This window comes from Epargyreus clarus, unplaced genomic scaffold (genome assembly GCF_041222505.1).
Source record: "Epargyreus clarus isolate Ecla_fem2 unplaced genomic scaffold, WU_Ecla_fem_2.2 ptg000033l, whole genome shotgun sequence".
Lineage (NCBI taxonomy): Eukaryota > Metazoa > Arthropoda > Insecta > Lepidoptera > Hesperiidae > Epargyreus > Epargyreus clarus.
The window spans coordinates 4,022,765-4,043,178 of NW_027332238.1; the positions used below are offsets into that span (position 1 = coordinate 4,022,765).

Here is a 20,414-nt window from a genome sequence, read left to right on the forward strand (position 1 = left end):
TCTTTAATTAATATATTCTTAAGAAAATTAAAAACGTGCTTATGTTTTTCAATCCACCTTCAAATTATAGTATAATCTTTATGGAAAATATTAAAAAGTACGCAATTACATTTTACAAAAATAATATTACAGGGCTAAAATCTATATAAAGATTAGACTATATAGAGAATAGAAGATACTGTCTGAATTGATATAGCACTGTGCAACATACTTATTTCCAACCTGATCACTAGATTATAATAGACTTTTTGACTGCTGTTCGCAATTTTGAATTACATTTATGGGGAAAATAATTGATGAAGCTGGCAGCATTGGTAAACAATCCGTCAATTTTGTTATAGTAGGTGGACGCGTTTCTATTTCCTACTTTAATTTATTTTGTATTTTTTCGTAGTATTTTTAATTTTTATGAATTTTATGATAAACAAATAATCAATCCTGTGTGAAGTTTATTTAAAATATAAAGTGTTTATGGTGTTATATAAGGAATGTAATGTTTTATGTCCTAAAATAGGTAAATAGCGTAAATTTACTTAGCGAAAGTTATATCTGTAAATACTTTTCAAATGATTTATTTTTATTGCGATTAAATGGGACTATTCTTACGATATGATCGGGCTTACTTATATTTAAAATTTCATTCATAAAAACTTAAAGGATAATAGAAAGTCCAATTAAATTATTTTTGAATTAAATTATTTAATTTTGAAAGTAAATCACCTATTTTCAGGTACACTTTTTAATTATGGAGAAAGGTGTGGATACAGCACAGTCCATGCTTTGCATGGCATGCTTATGCGTTGGGCGTTCCTTGCATGAAATAAGGGATGATAAACTTAAACAGTATTATTTGGACACCCTTAATGAAATACCTGTAAGTAACTACTCCTTTTGAGGCAAATTCTTTATAGTTTTATATGTTCTTATCTTTTATTTTATTGAAATGATATACATGTACCATTTCAATAAAATAAAAGAGTAGGTAGTCCACCTGATGGCAAGTCACTGTATGTACATGTGTACAACTCCATATAGAGCAGGTTCTACCTGAAGCTGATCACATGTGTTGACATGTACGCACTAAGATGGTCCCCTTCTAGTAAAACAGAACTGCTTTATGCCAGAAATTGCAGTAGCGGTGGTAACACCTTAATCAAAACTTACTGCTTCAACCACCTATAAATTGTGTTAAAAATCACATTAAAATTATTGAAACTAAAAAGCAATAATTATATGCAATCTAGTAACTTGCGATGAACTTTCTCTAAGGCGCTCGAACAATCTCGCCTCGAAAATCGTTAATCCTGAGGATGTTGATAAGGACAATAGTACGAAATTATTAAAATTGTGTATTGTCATCGGTTTTTGATAATTCTTCAAAATTTTGAATTAAACTGAACGTTCAAAGTGGATAGAAATCGGGTTCAAAGATTCCGTTACTTGTTACTTACATACATACCTACATACATACATACAACCCAAGCTAATAAAAGCGTGTTAAAAAAGTTGTATAATACATAAAAATTGTTTACTGAATAGGCATAATCATGATTATTAAATTCACTGTTGTCAACCCATTATTGTCGTACTGCTGGGCACGGGTGTCCTCTCAGAATGAGTATTAGGTCATAGTCCACCGCGCTGGACAAGTGCATATTGGTAGACTTCACATACCTTTGAGAATTTTGTTTTAAGATCTCTCAGGTATGCATGTTTCCTCACAAGTTTTCCTTCACTGTTAAAGCAAGTGATAATTAATTTGTATTTAATTATTTACAGCTATGCAACAATCCTACGATAGCACCGGTTATATGCTGGGAGTGCGAGGCTGTCCTCCGGAAGGTGCTGTCATTCCGGGAACAAGTGAAGGATTCCTACAGGATCTTACAGACGTACACACATGAGGTGAGGTAAACATATAATAATTAAATAAATAAGTAATTTATGATGTTGGCTGATTGGCTATTTATGTTTCAGCAATAAATCATTTATCATCATCATCAACCCATTACTGTCCCACTTCTGGGCACGGGTCTCCTCTCATAATGAGAAGGATTAGGTCATAGTCCACCGCGCTGGCCAAGTGTGTATTGGTAGACTTCACATACCTTTGACATTTTTTTTATTTTTTTTTTATTTAATAAATCTCTCAGGTATGCAGGTTTCCTCACGATGTTTTCCTTCACCGTTTAAGCAAGTGATAAATTATTTCTAATACGCACATAAATTTGAAAATCATAGGTGCGTGCCTGGGATTTGAACCTCGGACCCCTCGATCGAGTGGCCGCGTTTCTTAACCACTAGGCTACCACTGCTTATCATTTATAGAGTTATGGAAGGGAAAATCTTTACTTACCCTTAATTTTTTCAAACTCATAAATATGTAATATCCTCCAAGCCCATATTTTATATTGCAATTTGAAAATATTCCGACATGGTAGTAGAGCCCTTTGCTTAGACTCTGGTGGCACTACCCCCACACCTATTTCTATCTAGTAATCTATCTTAACAGTAGTGTTAAGTGCTGCTGTGTTCTGGTTTGAAGGGTGTGGTAAGGGAGATATACTTTTCCAAGGCATTCTAGTTTATTAAGAGTCCTCAGGGGTAACAGCGCATCTGTGGCCGACCTCAAGTAGGAATCTAATCTTATCTGGAGTTGATTGCAGATATCCATGGGCTATAACCACTTAACATGAGGTGGACTGCATGAAATCAGAAGCGGAAATGTTGAATGAGGCCCAGTTTAAGAAGTTGATGTAATTTTTTAAGCTTTTACAAATGTCTACAAGGAAACTTGTACACATTTGAACCCTAGGCCCAGAAACCCTGACACCGACTCTCTAGCGGCTTAAGGGGGGGTGGAAGGGGTGGTCCGCCGCGGGCCCCTGATTCTGGGGTGCCTCCAAACACAGTTACTAAAAAAGAAGGGGTTGTCAGAACCAAACAATCCATGTGATGTGTATCACTCAGCGAAAAAAAATGGTCAACAAATCACAGGCGAATTATTCTATGGCACATTTGTCATTTTGTAAAATCAAATAATTTTTTTAAACTTTTGGGACCTCCATTCAACTGTCCGCCCCGGGCGTCCGACGACCCTCTGCCTTAATCCACTATTGGGTACCTACCTACCTATAATACAAATTTTAACTTAAACACTTTTGAGTACTAATATATTTATTACACAATCACATCATACTACATAGCAATACCTTATTATAATTATTATATTATATTTAATTAAATATCGTTCCTCAAACGGGCAGAGTAACAGCTTATAATAAGAATAGGAAAAGAATACCTGCCAAGTGCATCGTTCGACTTTTATAGCGGTCTTCCATCTCTACTCTCATCGATAATAAAGATGTTGCGAAAGTCCTCCGATAGATGGTAGTACTGTCGTCCACTCTTCTTGGCGCCAATGTTGCCTCTTAACCGGTAGATGGCGGTGAATTCAACCAAATTAATTTGATTGCCAACATATTTAAATAATTTTGCAGAATCTCTATGAATGTCTCCTAAGTGACGTGTCCAGGCCTCCGAGATTAAAAGTGCACATAAATGCTCCGGTAGTGATATCACCGGATGATAATAATATGCAGGTGAAAGAAGAAATAAAGATTGAATTTAATGATGGTAAGTTTAGTGTAGTTATCTTAAGGTGGGGTCCAAGCTTCGATTTCCGAATTGCCTCTGGTGTATTCACTGATTTTTTAATGACATTATATACATATAAAGTTTAATTATTTTTATTAATTAGTGTGAATGGTAAACTAATTAATTAAATAAGTATAGTCTGCGCCAAACGGTTAGTCCGCTCTGAATATAGAAATGAGTCGCGTCGCCAAAGCAAATTGTATGACTACACCTGCTCGCAACAACTTCAGAGCGGGCTAGCAGTTTGGCGCGGACTATAATTAAATAATTTTTAATTATATTATGTTGATTATTAGATTATTATTATCACTTATATTATCAAGAAATGTAAAGAAAATTATAATAGATAGTCATTGAGAATGTTATTAAAATGGGCATCGGATATGCAATGAATAAGTACTAATGAAAAGCGCTACAAAAAGGACAAAGTGCTACAATTGCGGGTCAGTTATCATCTGACAGAGCAACATATCACAAGTCTTTTGCGATTTTTATTTATTATTTATTACTATATTTACTTACTTAAAAATGGTTGTTAGTTTTTTATTTTTTATTGGTAGTTATTAAGTTTATTTTATAGTTTCAGAAATTCAAAACAACTCGCAAAATGGTCTTGAAGACTTGAATGACCATATCCAAACAAGTGACACAAAGAAAGAAAAGAAAAAGAGTAAGAAACAGGTAAATCATTTCAATTACATATAATTTTACACTTCAAACTGTAAGTAACTATGTACGCACTTAGGAAGTTAATACTTTTCTATATTTATACCTAATGATAAGGCAGATTACCTGGTGGAAAGCAGTCACCGTCGCCTATGAACATTTGCAACACCAGAAGAGTCGCCAATGCATCGCCGGCTTTGAAAGAGAGCTCTTTTTGCACCTTGAAGAGCCCCATGTCATAGCGTTCATGGAATACCTAAGGAGGAAGTTTATTCCACATTTTAATACTTCTTGATGTGTTAAGTAAAATATTTCATTATGCACTTGTGGCGACTTCCCGCTACTCGTCAAGAGATGGCGAGTATACTGAATCACGCTATCGAAGTTTTATCAACATCTTGTGCATATACAAGTTCCAAACTGAGACTGTCGGAGCACGGACGCTGCCCAGGCATGATCACCTAGTACACAGAGAGATCGCCACCGCCGCCACACCTATTTCTACCTAATAACAGCAGTGTTAGGCGCTGCTGTGTTCCGGTTTGAAGGGTGTGGTAAGGGAGACAGACTTTTCCGAGGTGTTCCAGCTTAGTCCTCAGGGGTAGCGGGGCATCTGTGGCCGACCTCAGGTAGGAATATCTAATCCTATCTGAGGTTGATTACAGATGTCCATGGGCGGTAGTAGCCACTTACCATCAGGTGGACTGCATGCTCGTCTGCTACCCTTATATTATAAAAAAAAATTTGAATAAACCATCATAGAAACGAAATATGTACTGTAAATAAAATATGTATTACATCCACGCGCGCAATTGCATCCTACAGACAGTTACAAATATTTGTTTAAAATGACTTTCAGGTGGACTGCTCGTTTCTAACTTAACTATTATTATTTTCCAGCAGAACAGTAATAGTAATAGCAAAGAAAAGTCTCGACCACCGCGATTAAAATACCAATTGAATACAACATGTGTACCAGTCAATGTTACTACAGGAGCGACTGAATTAGAGATTGAATTTGTACCAAAGGATTGTAAAGGTAAGTATTAATAAGATTAGGACAGTGATAAGGACAGTGGAGGTAAGGATTGTAGTGATAAGGACAGTGGAGGTAAGGATTGCAGTTAAGGACAGTGGAAGAAGTCAATGATAATACAACAGCGACTGAATTGGAAATTGAATTTGTTCCAAAGGATTGTAAAGGTAAGGATTTAAGATTAGGATTGTAGTGATAAGGACAGTGGAAGTAAAGATTATCGTTAAGGACGTTGGAGGAAGTCAATGATAATACAACAGTGACTGAATTGGCGATTGAATTTGTTCTAAAGGATTGTAAAGGTAAGTATTAGTAAGATTAGGACAGTGATAAGGACAGTGGAGGTAAGGATTGCAGTTAAGGACAGTGGAGGAAGTCAATGATAATACAACAGCAACTGAATTGGAGATTGAATTTATCCCAATGGATTGTAAAGGTAAGGATTTAAGATTAGGATAGTAGTACTAAAGACAGTTTTATGAAGGATTATAATTTTAAGGACAATTGAGCTGCAGATTGCTATAATAAGGATTGTAAAGCTATTTTAAGGACACTGAAGGTGAAGGTGCCACCAACACAATGACAGTAAAGAATAGTTTAATTTATTATTGTGGATTTTAAGATCGTGAGAGATCTCTTTGGTACGACCCGGCACCACCGCCACACCTATTTCTGTTATAACTGCAGTGTAGCGCTGCTGTGTTCTGGTTTGACGGATGTGGTATACTTATCCAAGGCATTCCAGCTTAGATCTCTTATCTGGAGTTGATTACAGATGTCCATATGGCCGTAGCCACTTACCATCAGGTGGACTGCATGCTCGTCTCCTACTTCTATCATATTTTTTAGCTAAGTGCTATAAATAGACAAAAATCCTCTATTTTGTTTTATTGTTTGATTTCTATTTTTGATAGCATTAATTAAGCCTTTTCCAATATATTGTAACATTTCCAGAAGAATTGAAACTAGAAGACTGCCTAAATACAGAAGATGACACGACACATCTATCGGACGGCTCCGACCCGGGCATAGAGGTGGAGATAAAGAACGTTCTAGAAGTTAAGAAGAAGACGGTTAGAAGTAAGATGAGAAACGCAAAGAAGATTGTGAAGAGACTGCAGAGTTGTAAGAAGGTATGCATACAAAAATAAAACTTTTTTATAATATACTAGTAGTGCCCACGGCTTCCTCTATGTTTTAACCCTTCCTTGACAGTCGGGTAAAAAACCCGAAACAGAAAACAAAATTTGGTATTTATATCGAAAATAACTTTCAATACTTAATCTACCCCCTTGGTTAGGATTGGTTCGGAAAAAAATAATAATAGGACATACATATAACTGAAAATGTGTACCTTCATTGGAATGACAGTGGCGCCATCTGTCGAAAATTGGTCGTACCAACTCAGAGACTTCGTGAGCTCATGTAAAACAACTTTGCTAAGATCATCACATGATCAAATGCATAGTTTATGATTATTTAAAGGACATACAGAAAAACATCGCAGTGATAGCCTAGTGGTTAAGGAACACGGCCTCTCGATCGAGGGGTCAGAGGTTCAAATCCCAGGCACGCACCTCTGATTTTCAAATTTATGTGCGTATTAGAAATTAATTATCACTTGCTTAAACGGTGAAGGAAAACATCGTGAGGAAACCTGCCTACCTGAGAGATTTATAATTAAAAAAAAATCTTAAAGGTATGTGATGTCTACCAATACGCACTTGCCCAGCGCGGTGGACTATGGCCTAATCCTCATTCTGAGAGGAGACCCGTGCCCAGCAGTGGGACAGTAATGGGTTGATAATGATGACAGACAAACATTCATTTTTATATGTATAGAAGAATAGGAAACGAATATGTGGTCCGATTGATAATTCCAATTGATACTGCATTATTTTTATCTATACTAATATTATAAAGAGGAAAACTTTGTTTGTTTGTTTGATTGTAATGAATAGGCTCAAAAACTACTGGACCGATTTTAAAAATTCTTTCACCATTCGAAAGCTACATTATCCACGAGTAACACAGGCTATATTTTATATGAAATATATTTGATAAATAGATTTTGAGGCGGTACACAGTTTGCCGGGTCAGCTAGTCTTATATATAAAATTCTCGTGTCACAATGTTAGTTACCGTACTCCTCCGAAATGGCTTTACCGATTTTCACCAAATTTGATATGCATGTTCAGTAGGTTAGAGAATCGGCTACTATAGATAGTAGTGTTAGTTTTCATACCCCTAAGTGATAAGGGTTGTTCACCCTTAACATTTTTTATTTATGGCAACACAACGTTTGCGGGGTCAGCTAGTATATATATAAGAATAGGAAACGAGCATGCAGTCCGATTGATTCCAATTGATACTACATTTTTTTTATATTTAAAAATAATTTCAGAAAAATTATTAAAACCTGTGTTTTTTTCTGTAATACGAAGAATATGATGTTTTTTACCAGACAAAACCGCCTCAAACCAGTCCAAACCAGAAGATACTGACTCTAGACCTGACCTACGAGGAGATGTTGGCAGACAGAGACAGAGAATCAAAGCGAGACAGCTATACCCAGGCGCCGTACAAGTGTGAGAGCTGTCTCATGGGCTTCCATTATAATAAGTCGTATAAACTGCACATGATGACCAAACATTCACCGGTAAGTATATCTAATATATAAAATTCTTGTGTAACAGTTTTCGTTGCCATATTCCTCCGAAACTGCTTGACCGATTTTGATGAAATTTTTTGTGCTTATCTGGTATCTATGAGAATCGGCCAACATCTATTTTTCATCCCCCTAAGTGATAAGGGTTGTTCACCCTTAACATTTTTTAATTTATATGGCAACACGACGTTTGTCGGGTCAGCTAGTTTTTTATAATATTACAATATAGGAGTAGCAGACGAGCGTGCAGTCCACCTGATGGTAGGTGGCTACTGCCGCCCATGGACATCTGTAATGAACCCCAGATAGGATTAGATATTCCTACCTGAGATCGGCCACAGATGCGCCGCTACCTGAGGACTAAGCTGGAACGCCTCGGATAAGTATGTCTCTTACCACACTTCAAACCAGAACACAGCAGCGCTACACTGCTGTTATAACAGAAATAGGTGTGGCGGTGGTGCCGGAGTCGAACCACAAAGGGTTCTACCACCCTAGGTATCGTTTTTTAGCAAACTGCGGAGGGTAATGTTTTTCGAGTGTAGGACACTAAAACATATGAACATTATAAACTACTCAAACCTTACAATATAAATCTATGTGCCATAGATTTCTATTTTTAACAAACTGCGGAGGGTAATGTTTTTCAAGTGTAGGACACTAAAGGTATATGAACATTATAAACTACTCAAACCTTACAATATAAATCTATGTGCCATAAATTTCTATTTTTAGGAAATTGCGGAGGGTAATGTTTTTCGAGCATACGAAAGTAAAGGTATAGTGCCATAGATGTAAGGATTGAGTAGTTTTATCGTTTTAGCAAATTGCGGAGGGTAATGTTTTTCGAGCATACGAAAGTAAAGGTATAGTGCCATAGTGTAAGGATTGAGTAGTTTTTTTGTTTTAGCAATTTGCGGAGGGTAATGTTTTTCGATTGTATGTATGTGTGAACGTATGTTTGTATGTGCGTTGGTAGACAGAGACAGAGAATAAAGGCGCCGTACAAGTGTGAGAGCTGTTCTCATGGGGTTCCATTATAATAAGTCGTATAAAGTTTATACGCACATGATGACCTCCATCCATGATGACATGATGATGATGATGATGATTCACCTGTAAGTAAGGATATAATAACAGCACTGATAAGCGCTGCTGTGTTTTGTTCTGAAGGGTGTGGTAAGGGAGACATATTTATCCAGACTTGATAATCTTTTAGTTTTATTTTTATTTAATTTACTAATATGCCATATATTATTTTATTACCTGTTTTTAGTATTTCTAATTTATAACGTTTTTTTCAGGATATTGGTGATTACAGCTGTCCTATATGCAAAACAATAATATCTTCAGTGGAGTCCTTCACAGCGCATTATAAGAGGCATATGAGAAGGTGAGTCCTAACCTATCCTAATCCTAACTAATATTAATGTAAATGTGAATTTGTTTACTACACTTTCATGCTTTATTTACATAACAGATTGTCATGAATTGAGCCGCGGGTAAAAGCTAGTCCCGTATAAATATAAATCTTTGGTATCGGGAGATCTCTGTGTCCTAGGTGATCATGTTCAGACAGCGACCGTGCTCCGACAGTCTGTTCCCAGCGCGTATATGTACAACATGTTTAGAAAACTTCGATAGCGTGACTCAGAATGCGTGTAGCGCCATCTCTTGACGAGTAACGGAAAGGCGCCACAAAGGCATTCAAATCCAATAGCAAATAATTTATTTATGTATCTTAAGGTTCACCAACACAAGATACACCATCAGTCCTTATTCTAACACATAATTTACTGTTTAATCCTGTTCTTGCAATTACAGGTGAACACAGCTTACATATTTATTTTTAATGATATAAAGATTTTTTGTGAATGTAATCATTTACATAGGTACTACATTGTAATTATTATTAAAAAAAGCTAATTATCAATATTATGAATAAGATTATATTACATTATAATTAGAAAGCCCTAAAATAATTACAATAAAATTAAAAACCGTCACTATAGTATGGATTTAAAAATCATTCTTAATGTCATTATTATAATGTTAATCATTAAACAAAACAAATCAAATCAAATATTTTTTTATTCAAAATAAGTTCTTTACGGAGTTCTCTTCGAACGTCAATACATCTAGCGCCACTTCGCAAGGTGTGTTACGTTTAAAGAAAATCAAATTAATTGTTTTACTTTTTCCATTATATACACAACTAGCTGACCCGGCAAACTTTGTACCGCCTCAAAATCTATTTATCAAATATATTTCATATAAAATATAGCCTGTGTTACTCGTGGATAATGTAGCTTTCGAATGGTGAAAGAATTTTTAAAATCGGTCCAGTAGTTTTTGAGCCTATTCATTACAATCAAACAAACAAACAAAGTTTTCCTCTTTATAATATTAGTATAGATAATCTTATTATTATTATTATCTATACTTTATATTTCGTTTTTAAACAGTATAATATATATTTAAAACGTGTATTTTCAGATACGAGTGCAGTATATGTCGTAAGCGCACCATAGATGTGAAGGCGATGCAACAACACTACTACACGACACACGAGATATCTCTTAAGGAGTATAAATGTAATCTATGCGGACAGATCTCTAAGTAAGTCAACTTACATATACATACATATATTTCAATAAAAAATTGTAAAATGCTTGATATAAATTATTTTACTATATATTTATCATCTTATAACTTATTTATTTATTTAATTATTACAAAATCCACAGCTCTTAAAATCATACAAATACATTTCTTATATAGTATTTCTCACAGACACTTACGGATTTACATTTTTTTAAAGAACTCATAATAGCACGAATAAGTAAGTTTTATAAATAGGTATCAATATATATAAATACAGGTATAAATACTATAAATATATAATTAAGTTCAAATATAAACACACACATATGAATAATAATCTATATACTAAAGAGGTTAATTATAATTTATATACTAATAATATGTATATTTCAATTGTACGTTTACTTAGTCACTACTATGGAGATTATTAAGGACTTTATGTATCTCTTTTTTAAAACTATTTTTACTTGTATTGAAAATGTCTATTGTCTTAAATATTTTATTATAACTTTTTTGTAAAATTACTTCTGGTCTGGGCGACAGCGAATAAAGATTTTCTCGCGTGCCTTGTACGCTTTTTGGAACATTAAAACTTAAAAATATTGATAACAAAGCTTGACAGTCTATGTACTCATTACAAATACCATGCAAAAAGGCCATATCAATTACATATTAATTAACGTACAAATTTATTATTAAGCAACATTAATTTATTTGATTACAAAATTTTAAATACAAATAACGTAATTTTCTAAATTTAATATTTTTTCTCATAATATAGCAGTAGCAGACGAGCATGCAGTGCACCTGATGGCAAGTGGCTACTGCCTTATGGACATCTGTAATTAAACCAAGATAGGATTAGATTCCTTTTTGAGGTTGACCGCAGATGCGCCGCTACCTCTGAGGACTAAGCTGGAACGCCTCGGATAAGCATATCACTCTTACCACACTTCAAACCAGAACACAGCAGCGCTTAACACTGCTGTTCATCATCAACCCATTACTGTCCCACTGCTGGGCACGGGTCTCCTCTCAGAATAAGGATTAGGCCATAGTCCACCGCGCTGGACAAGTGCGTATTGGTAGACTTCACATACCTTTGAGATTTTTTTTTTTATAAATCTCTCAGGTATGCAGGTTTCCTCATGATGTTTTTCTTCACCGTTTAAGCAAGTGATAATTAATTTCTAATACGCACATAACTTTGAAAAATCAGAGGTGCGTGCCTGGGATTTGAACCTCGGACCCCTCGATCGAGAGGCCGGGTTTCTTAACCACTAGGCTATCACTGCCTTTGACACTGCTGTCATCTATAATCATAATGTTCGGATTTTAAGCTGTTTACCAAAATTTCGAGCAGTAATAACCTAGTGGATGAAACTTTGCCTCTCGACCGAGGGCTTCGAGGTTGTTTAAAGTAATACGCGTATTAAAAAAAAACATTTATTTTAAGGCGAAGAAAAACGTCGTGAGGAAATCTATTAAATAGTTATAGAACTCACAAGCAAGTTCTAAATTAAATTTCCAAGGGTGTGTAAAGTGCACTCATAGAAAATTCTAAGTCTATGAAGGAGTTATAGGATAATATAAACGAATTTGCAGGATTAATCACGATATATTACTTGGAATCTGTACATTAATCTACTTTGAGTTTATATATGTATCTTCAACAGTCTATGAGTCTAATACGCACTTGTCCAGCGCGGTGGACTATGGCCTAATCCTCATTCTGAGAGACCCGTGCCCAGCAGTGGGACAGTGATGGGTTGACAACGATACCACTAGCCTATATTAATTATTAGTAAATTATCTGATGCTGCTAAATGATGATGATTTAAGAGCAGTGATAGCCTAGTGGTTAAGAAACTCGGCCTCTCGATCGAGGGGTCGGAGGTTCAAAACCCAGGCACGCACCTCTGATTTTTCAAAGTTATGTGCGTATTATAAATTAATTATCACTTGCTAAACGGTGAAGGAAAACATCGTGAGGAAACCTGCATACCTGAGATTTATAAAAAAAAAAAAAATCTCAAATGTATGTGAAGTCTACCAATACGCACTTGTCCAGCGCGGTGGACTATGGCCTAATCCTCATTCTGAGAGGAGACCAGTGCCCAGCAATGGTCTCCTCTCAGAATGCTGGCTCAGCCCATGGGACAGTAATGGGTTGATGATGATGATGATGAAATTATTTGATGAAGTCATTGTATTGTTTGTCCGCAGCTCAATAGACACACACCGGTACCACAAGGACACACACAAGGCGAGAGTGCAGTGTGATGAGTGCGACAAGACCTTCAGCCACCGAGCTGGCCTCATGAACCACAGGCTGTGAGTATTATTTCCGAGTGAGTTTCCGAGATCGTTGATATATGGATAAACAAATACACTTTCTACACTCACAGCCCCACACTAGGATTCCCTGTGTCGTGGGTGCCATGGACACACACATAGACAAATACACAAACACCCAGACCCAGAAACAGAAATCTAAATTCATCATTTAGATATCTGTCTGGCCGGGGATCGAACCCGGGACCCTTTGCGCGTCAGGTGAGAGTATGGTGGCCGCTCCGCCACGCGGGTCTGTCATTTCGGATTGCTCGTTTAAAGGTATTAGATAGATTTTTTTTTATTTTTATTTATTTAATTTTGAAACACCTTAAACTAAGGGTGACAAGGGCGGACTTAATGCCTAATGGCATTCTCTGCCAGTCAACCCTGGGCGATGGCGACAGTATCTGGTAGGTATTTACACAAAAATAAAATAAACTTAGCCTGAATAAACTGAGACATATTATACATACAAATATATATAAATAAATACATACATACATAATACTAATAAATATATAAATACACATAAAGAATAATCATTATATATAAAAGTTATAAAAGTAAGACTCAATTGACGACCCGCGTGGCGGAGCGGTCACCATGCCGGTCTGACGCGCAAAGGGTCCCGGGTTCGATCCCCGGCCAGACAGATATCTAAATGATGAATTTAGGTTTCTGTTTCTGGGTCCGGGTGTTTGTGTATTTGTCTATGTGTGTGTCCATGGCACCAAGACACAGGGAATCCTAGTGTGGGGCTGTGAGTGTAGAAAGCGTTTAGAAAGCGTTTATGCTGGACGGTTGTCGTAAGAAATGTTCCCGAACCAATTTCTTGAACGCGCTCCTTGCTTGGAGCTTTCCTGATGTTTTCGGGGAGATTCGATGTAGACAGTAGTGATGTATATCTATAAATGTTTCATGTTATTTTCAGTTCAGTCCACGAGTACCAGAACGCGTTCCCTTGCACCGTGTGTGATAAGGTGTTCAGGTGGAAAACCAGTCTGAAGAGGCATTTAGAGAAACATGATATTAAGGTAACGTATGTCATTTATAAGAGTGATAAAAAACAGTGCGAAAGAGATAGAAGAAAGAAAGATATAGTCCGCGCCAAACTGCTAGTCCTCTCTGAAGTTGTTGCAGGTTGGCGCTGAGTATACCTATATTACAAGATGCAAATTTGATCCATATGTACCATTAGGTTAAGTTTGTCATTGTTGTATAAAACATTTATTTTTTAAAAAATCTTCTCCATAACGAAACACCTTGTGAAGTGGTGGTAGTTATATTGACATTCAAAACGTGCTCTGTAAAGAACCTTTTTTTAATAAAAACAAATAGATTTGCTTTTATTTGATAAAAACAGAACCCAAATTGTATGACTACACCTGCTCGCAACAACTTCAAAGCGGACTAGCAGTTTGGCGATAACTATACTTTGTTTAAAATCTATCTTTCTTTAAATTTGTACAGAGTAAAGCGGCGGCTGGTGGGGCGTACTGTGCGGAGTGTGATATCGGCTTCTCCTCACTGTGTTCTCTACAACGACACTTGAGGAACAGCTTGAAACACGTCACACATGATCAGCTCAAGTGAGTTGCTAGTTTTATTAAAAACTAGTTTTTGCCCGCGGCTTCGCCCGCGTTTAAAATAAAATAATATGACATACTAGCATACATAAAACTGAAAATTCGCACCTTCATTGGAATGACAGTGGCGCCATCTGGCTTCGTGGGCTCATGGACAACAACTTTGCTAAAGATCATCACTTGATCAAATGCTTACGATTCAATCCTTACTAATATCGATTAAAATTATCGATTTTTTTAGTCCAAAAGATCGATTCTCCGATTAATCGATCTTAGATCGCCATCCCTAGTTCCCGTGGGGTTTCCGGGATAAAAACTATCCTATGTCCTTTCTCGGGTCTCAAACTATCTTTGTACAAAATTTCATTAAAATCGGTTCAGTGGTTTAGGCTTGAAGAAGAGACAACCAGACAGACAGACAGACAGAGTTACTTTCGGATTTATAATATTAGATTAGATTAGATATTAGGATTTGTAAATTATCAATTAATTGATTAATACCTGATTTATAAAATTGTTTCATGAAGTTATTAGTTATTAATATAACACAGTAGGTGAATACGTAATTATTTTGAAAGTTCACGAAGTTGAATATATTAAATATTAATAATTAATAATAGTGAAGGTTTATTACTTGTTCAATTAATTTATAAATCGTTAACATTTTATGTACATCGTGAAATTCAATTAAACGATCAATTTATTGATTTTCATTGATTAATATTTCAATTAAATGATTAATAGTTAAGATGTTTATTTAATAAATGATAATTAAATAAAAAAATGTGAATAATATTTCTTTTAGATTCATCTGTGACCACTGCAACCGGCGATTCGCTGATAAAACGAAGCTACGGGACCATATCGAGGAAAAACATCTACACCGTACATACCAGTGTCATATTTGTCAAAAGGTATGTCCTATCTTAGGGAACGTACCCATACTACGTGACCCATTTAGGGGGGGTAGGGAGGTCTTTAAAATATTACGCTAAATTACATTGCTTGCTTATCGAGAGAAATCTCGCAAGCAAGCAAGTCAACGAGAATCCGTGTTACAGGCGTATACAATAATGTCGTTGTATAAAGCTGTATAAAGCTTCACAAAAAAATCACATTCGCAATACTACGTAACAATTTGAGGAGGGGAGGGGTCCTAGCATATACTACGGGTGGTCACCTTAGGGGGGGAGGGGTCTAAAAATATTAAAATTAAGAAAATGTCAAAGTGTCTGTATCTTGCTGAACAAACTTCTTTTTTAGATAAATGTAAAGCAAGATACTGGAGCTAATGCTTTATTAATTGTATGTAAAAATAATGGCATTAAAAAAAAGAGAATAATTATTATTAAAAAAAAAGACAAACCCACTGAGTTTCTTACCGGATCTTCTCAGTAGAGGTTGCGTTCCGATCCGGTAGTAGTCTAAGAAAAATATTGTAACTGACAATTTGTAAGTGCCGTCGTTGGCCTATACAAATAAATATATATTTCATATTTCATAAAAAATAGGTCACGTAGTATGGGTACTAGAGGTGCGCATTATATATCACTGAAGTGAAAAGAGAGAGATATATCTTTTCAACTCAGTGATATATATCACTCTTTTAGCTCAGTAACTCACTTTAGCTCAGTAGCTCTGTAAAGATATAAGCGACATTTTATATCAGTATATCAGAGAATCAGATCAAAATGTCTTGACAACATTTTTGATTCCTATAATCAATACAAAACTGGCAAGAAATTATATATAAATTTCACAGCCAACACTATTTGTATATCCCTATTTTCATATTCTTAGCAAAGAAAAAAGATTTTAATTAGTGTTTAATACGTAATGCATTTGACTCAAATCAGACTCTCTCAGTCAGTCGCTCATTTGACTCATAACTCACTCGTGAGCGAGTATAAAACTGTTGAGTTGAAGAAGATCTTATATCCGGAATCGTATGGACCTATGAACTCAACCATGTGACGCGGATATAAAGATATAATTCAAATTCGTCGGAGTTTATTAGCTCTTTGGTGAAGATATATATCTTTTATATCTTTCACTCGCGAGCTACTCAAGTCTAATGGGTACGTTCCCTTAGGGTCAGAACTCACAGCGTTTGTCTTCCTACATTCGTTGCGTATGAAGATGTGGGTAAATGGCAATGGCGACTTCCCGCTACTCGTCAAGAGATGGCGCCACGAGTATTCTGAATCACGCTATCGAAGTTTTCTCAACATCTTGCATATATACAAGCTCCGAACTGAGATTGTCGGAGCACGGCCGCTCCCCCGGTATGATCACCTAGCACATAGGGAGATCTTCCGTTACCAAAGTTCAATTATGATCGCAAATTGGATTCAAAGTTAACGATCGAAATTTGATAATTTATTCATACTAGACATTGTCAAATTTTAATGTTGGTACGCAAAAATAGGATAGATTGAATAAGGCGTAGAACTGTATAGTTATCCCCAAACTGCTAGCCCGCTCTGAAGTTGTTGCGAGCAGGTGTAGTCATACAATTTGCTATGGCGACGCGATTCATTTCTAAATTCAGAGCGGACTAGCAGTTTTACGTCCACTATACTCGGTTCTGCCACCTTTCTACTCAAATAATGTGTCAGTATATAGATTATTTCTTGTTTCCAGACGTCAAAGAATCGTGTGGGGTTAGAGCAGCATGTACGTAACGTGCATAAGGGAAGACCGAACAATAAGATGTGTCATCACTGTGGAAAGGGTTTCCCGGTGAGTGTTTATTTGTTTCATTGACTGATTGGTTGATCGATAAGTCGGTCGAGTGTTTGTCTCTTTGATCGACCAATATGTTGACTGATTGATTGTGTTTTACCCGACTGCGATTCATTGATTGACTTAACGAATTGTTTGCTTGCTTGTTTAATTGTAGATCGATCGATCGGTCGCGTGATTGGTTCTCTGATCGCCCGACCAATATGCTTACTGATTGATAGATTGTTTACCCGACCGCGATTGATTGATTGACTTATGGAATATTTGCTTGCTTGTTTGATTGTAGATCGATCGGTCGGTCGAGTGATTGGCTCTCTGACCGCCCGACCAATATGCTGACTAATTACTTGATTAACCGATCAATAATTTGCTTGGTTGATTGCTCGATATTGAGTGATCGGCCCCAGGATGGGTTCATTGATTTGCTTCGAAAGTTTGTTTGATTGGTTGGTTAATTAATAATAAAAACTAAATAAATATAAAGATGTCTTACTGCAAAAGAAGTGTATGTTATTATTAATTTATCACGTATTATTTACAGACAAAAGTGCAACTGGAGTCCCACATACGAACACACACGGGCGAGAGACCCTTCATATGTGAATACTGCCCTACGACCTTCTCACAGCAGTCCAATCTTTATAAACATCATAGACAGGTAACTTGGTACTTATCTTACTAATATTATGTATGTCAAATAAGAAAAAATGTTATAAAAGTACTAGCTGAACCGGCAAACGTTGTGTTGCTATATAAATAAAAAAATGTTAAGGGTGAACAACCCTTATCACTTAGGGGTATGAAAAATACATAGTAGTTGATTCTCAGACCTACTGAATATGCATATAAAATTTAGTGAAAATCTGTAAAGCTGTTTCGGAGGAGTACGGTAACTAACATTGTGACACGAGAATTTTATATATAAGATAGGAGTAGCAGACGAGCAGTCCACCTGATGGTAAGCTACTGCCGTATTCACATTTACTCAACCCCAGATAGGATTAGATTCCTATCTGTGGTCGGTCACAGATGCGCCGCTACCCCTGAGGACTAAGCTGGAACGCCTCGGATAAGTATGTCGCTTACCACACTTCAAACCAGAACACAGCGGCGCTACACTGCTGTTATAACAAAAATAGGTGGAGGTGGTGCCGCCGGAGTCAACATGGAAATGTGTTGTAATTTTAAAGTAAATGAGAATATATACAAAATAAATAAAATTACATAAGTTTTCTAATAGAAATAAACTGTATTACTAGAAACACATTTTCAAAGAACAAATCATAAATAACTACAATATTTGTAAAGAACCTTAGTACTTAGATTTAATATTTTTTATTTACAGGTGCATCTCAACATAAAATCGAAACGGTACCCGCTCTGTAATAAGAAGAAGAAACCAGACGGAAATCGAACGGACGACCCGCCGCAGAGCGACTGCTCCAACGAACAGATAATGCCGCTGATCACTGGTGTATACTCTGTGTACTATTCTTGAGTGATTTGGATAGAAGGATAGAGAAGATTAAAGAAGATGTGAAAGACTGTCTAAAAAAGGGAAAGAGAAGATTTAAGAAGAGGAAATAAAAAAGAAGCATGTGAAAAATACTGTGTATTATTCTTGAGTGATTCAGAAAGAAGGATAAAGAAGGAAAGATAAGTATTAAGAAGAGAGGATAAGAAGGAAAGAATATCACAGAAGATGAAAAAGACTGCACTATTCTTGAGTGGCTTGGATAGTGAAGGAACGAGAACTATTAAAAAGAAATTAATATGGCAGAAGATTAGAGAACATGAAAAAAAGAAATACAAGTGTACAGAAAACTTACATATGAGAGGACTGAGGGTACCACCGTCACACCTATTTCTAGAAGCAGTTCTGTGTGTCGGTCTGTGTGTGGTGACTGACTTACATATGAGGCGACCTGTCCTTACGTGGCAACATGTGATCGACTTCAGTACCCTTACCATGAGTTTTCAAAACATCCCACAATTTTACGTTACGTTTACTCAAACCATTATTCTGTTCCGTTTGCTTTAAGTAAACCTAACAATAAGTAAGTGCTCAAGTCTTTTTGTCTGCCTCACATGTTCGCAAAAAAGAGAGACAAAACATAAAGCGCCGTTTTGTCAATTTAGACATTTAATGTTACGTTACTGACACTATAGGTCTGATACAATCCGCTAGGGGCGCTGATTGGAAACTGTATGGGCAAATACGTAAACAAATACCAAAACAGTCATATTTGTCAAAACGTAAAATCTCATGTTTGGAGTACGGGTAGAGTCTGCTCTATATGGAGTTGTACAGATGTCCGTACAGTGACTTACCATCAGGTGGACTGCATGCATAAGCGGTGATAGCCTAGTGGTTAAGAAACTCGCCCTTTTGACCGAAGGGTCCGAGGTTCAAACAGGCACATACTGCTTTTCAAAATTATGTGCGTATTAGAAATTAATGATCACTAGCTTAAAGGAAGGAAAACATCGTGAGGAAACCTGCATACCTGAGAAATCTTTAAAATATCGCAAAGGTGAGTGAAGTCTACCAATACGCACTTGTCCAGCGCGGTGGACTATGACCTAATCCTCATTCTGAGAGGAGACCCGTACCCAGCAGTGGCACAGTAATGGGTTGATGATGATGATGATGATGGACTACCTGTTTGTTTGCTAATTAATAAAAATGAGATTATAATAAGACTTATATATTTATAAAAATAAAATGAAACTACAAAAAGTATTGTAAAGTATTTAATATTATTGTAATAAGTTTTATAATAAATTGAGATTAATCATGTTTGGTTTTATTTATGATACAATTTAACTAGCTTTTACTGGCGGCTTCGCTTGCATTCACAGTTTTTATCTATCCCATGAAAACGGTACGGTAGAAAAGGACATGTCCTTTTCTAAACCTGACAACGTGAGAAGATTTCATGACAATCGGTTATTTAGTTAAGATGTGAAAGTAGCAAAGAAACAAACTCACATTTGCATTACTTTTAATGTGGCGATTTCCCGCAACGCGCCAAGAGATGGCGCCACGAGTATTCTGAATCGCGCTATCGAAGTTTCGAAGCTTCGAAGCACGGCCGCTGCCTGGGCATGATCA

At 36.2% G+C, this 20,414-nt stretch overlaps 1 protein-coding gene across 3 annotated transcripts; it reads left to right on the forward strand.

Moving 5' to 3' along the window:
- Window positions 1–311: 311 nt before the first annotated feature.
- On the forward strand, window positions 312–20,097 carry LOC140755542 (uncharacterized). Of its 3 annotated transcripts, none has more exons than XM_073090825.1 (17): window positions 312–514; window positions 731–874; window positions 1,780–1,905; window positions 3,501–3,636; window positions 4,238–4,338; window positions 5,224–5,362; window positions 6,317–6,492; window positions 7,824–8,018; window positions 9,332–9,420; window positions 10,524–10,646; window positions 12,858–12,965; window positions 13,900–14,002; window positions 14,439–14,557; window positions 15,360–15,468; window positions 17,198–17,296; window positions 17,841–17,957; window positions 18,645–20,097. In XM_073090825.1, the coding sequence occupies exons 2-17, from the start codon at window positions 746–748 to the stop codon at window positions 18,795–18,797; spliced, it is 2,022 nt and encodes a 673-aa protein (XP_072946926.1). In that variant the 5' UTR covers window positions 312–514; window positions 731–745; the 3' UTR covers window positions 18,798–20,097. The 3 variants fall into 3 exon arrangements, with proteins under 3 accessions (XP_072946926.1, XP_072946924.1, XP_072946925.1); XM_073090823.1 differs by having other exon boundaries at window positions 313–514; window positions 6,314–6,492; XM_073090824.1 differs by having other exon boundaries at window positions 313–514; window positions 5,227–5,362; window positions 6,314–6,492.
- Window positions 20,098–20,414: the final 317 nt, after the last annotated feature.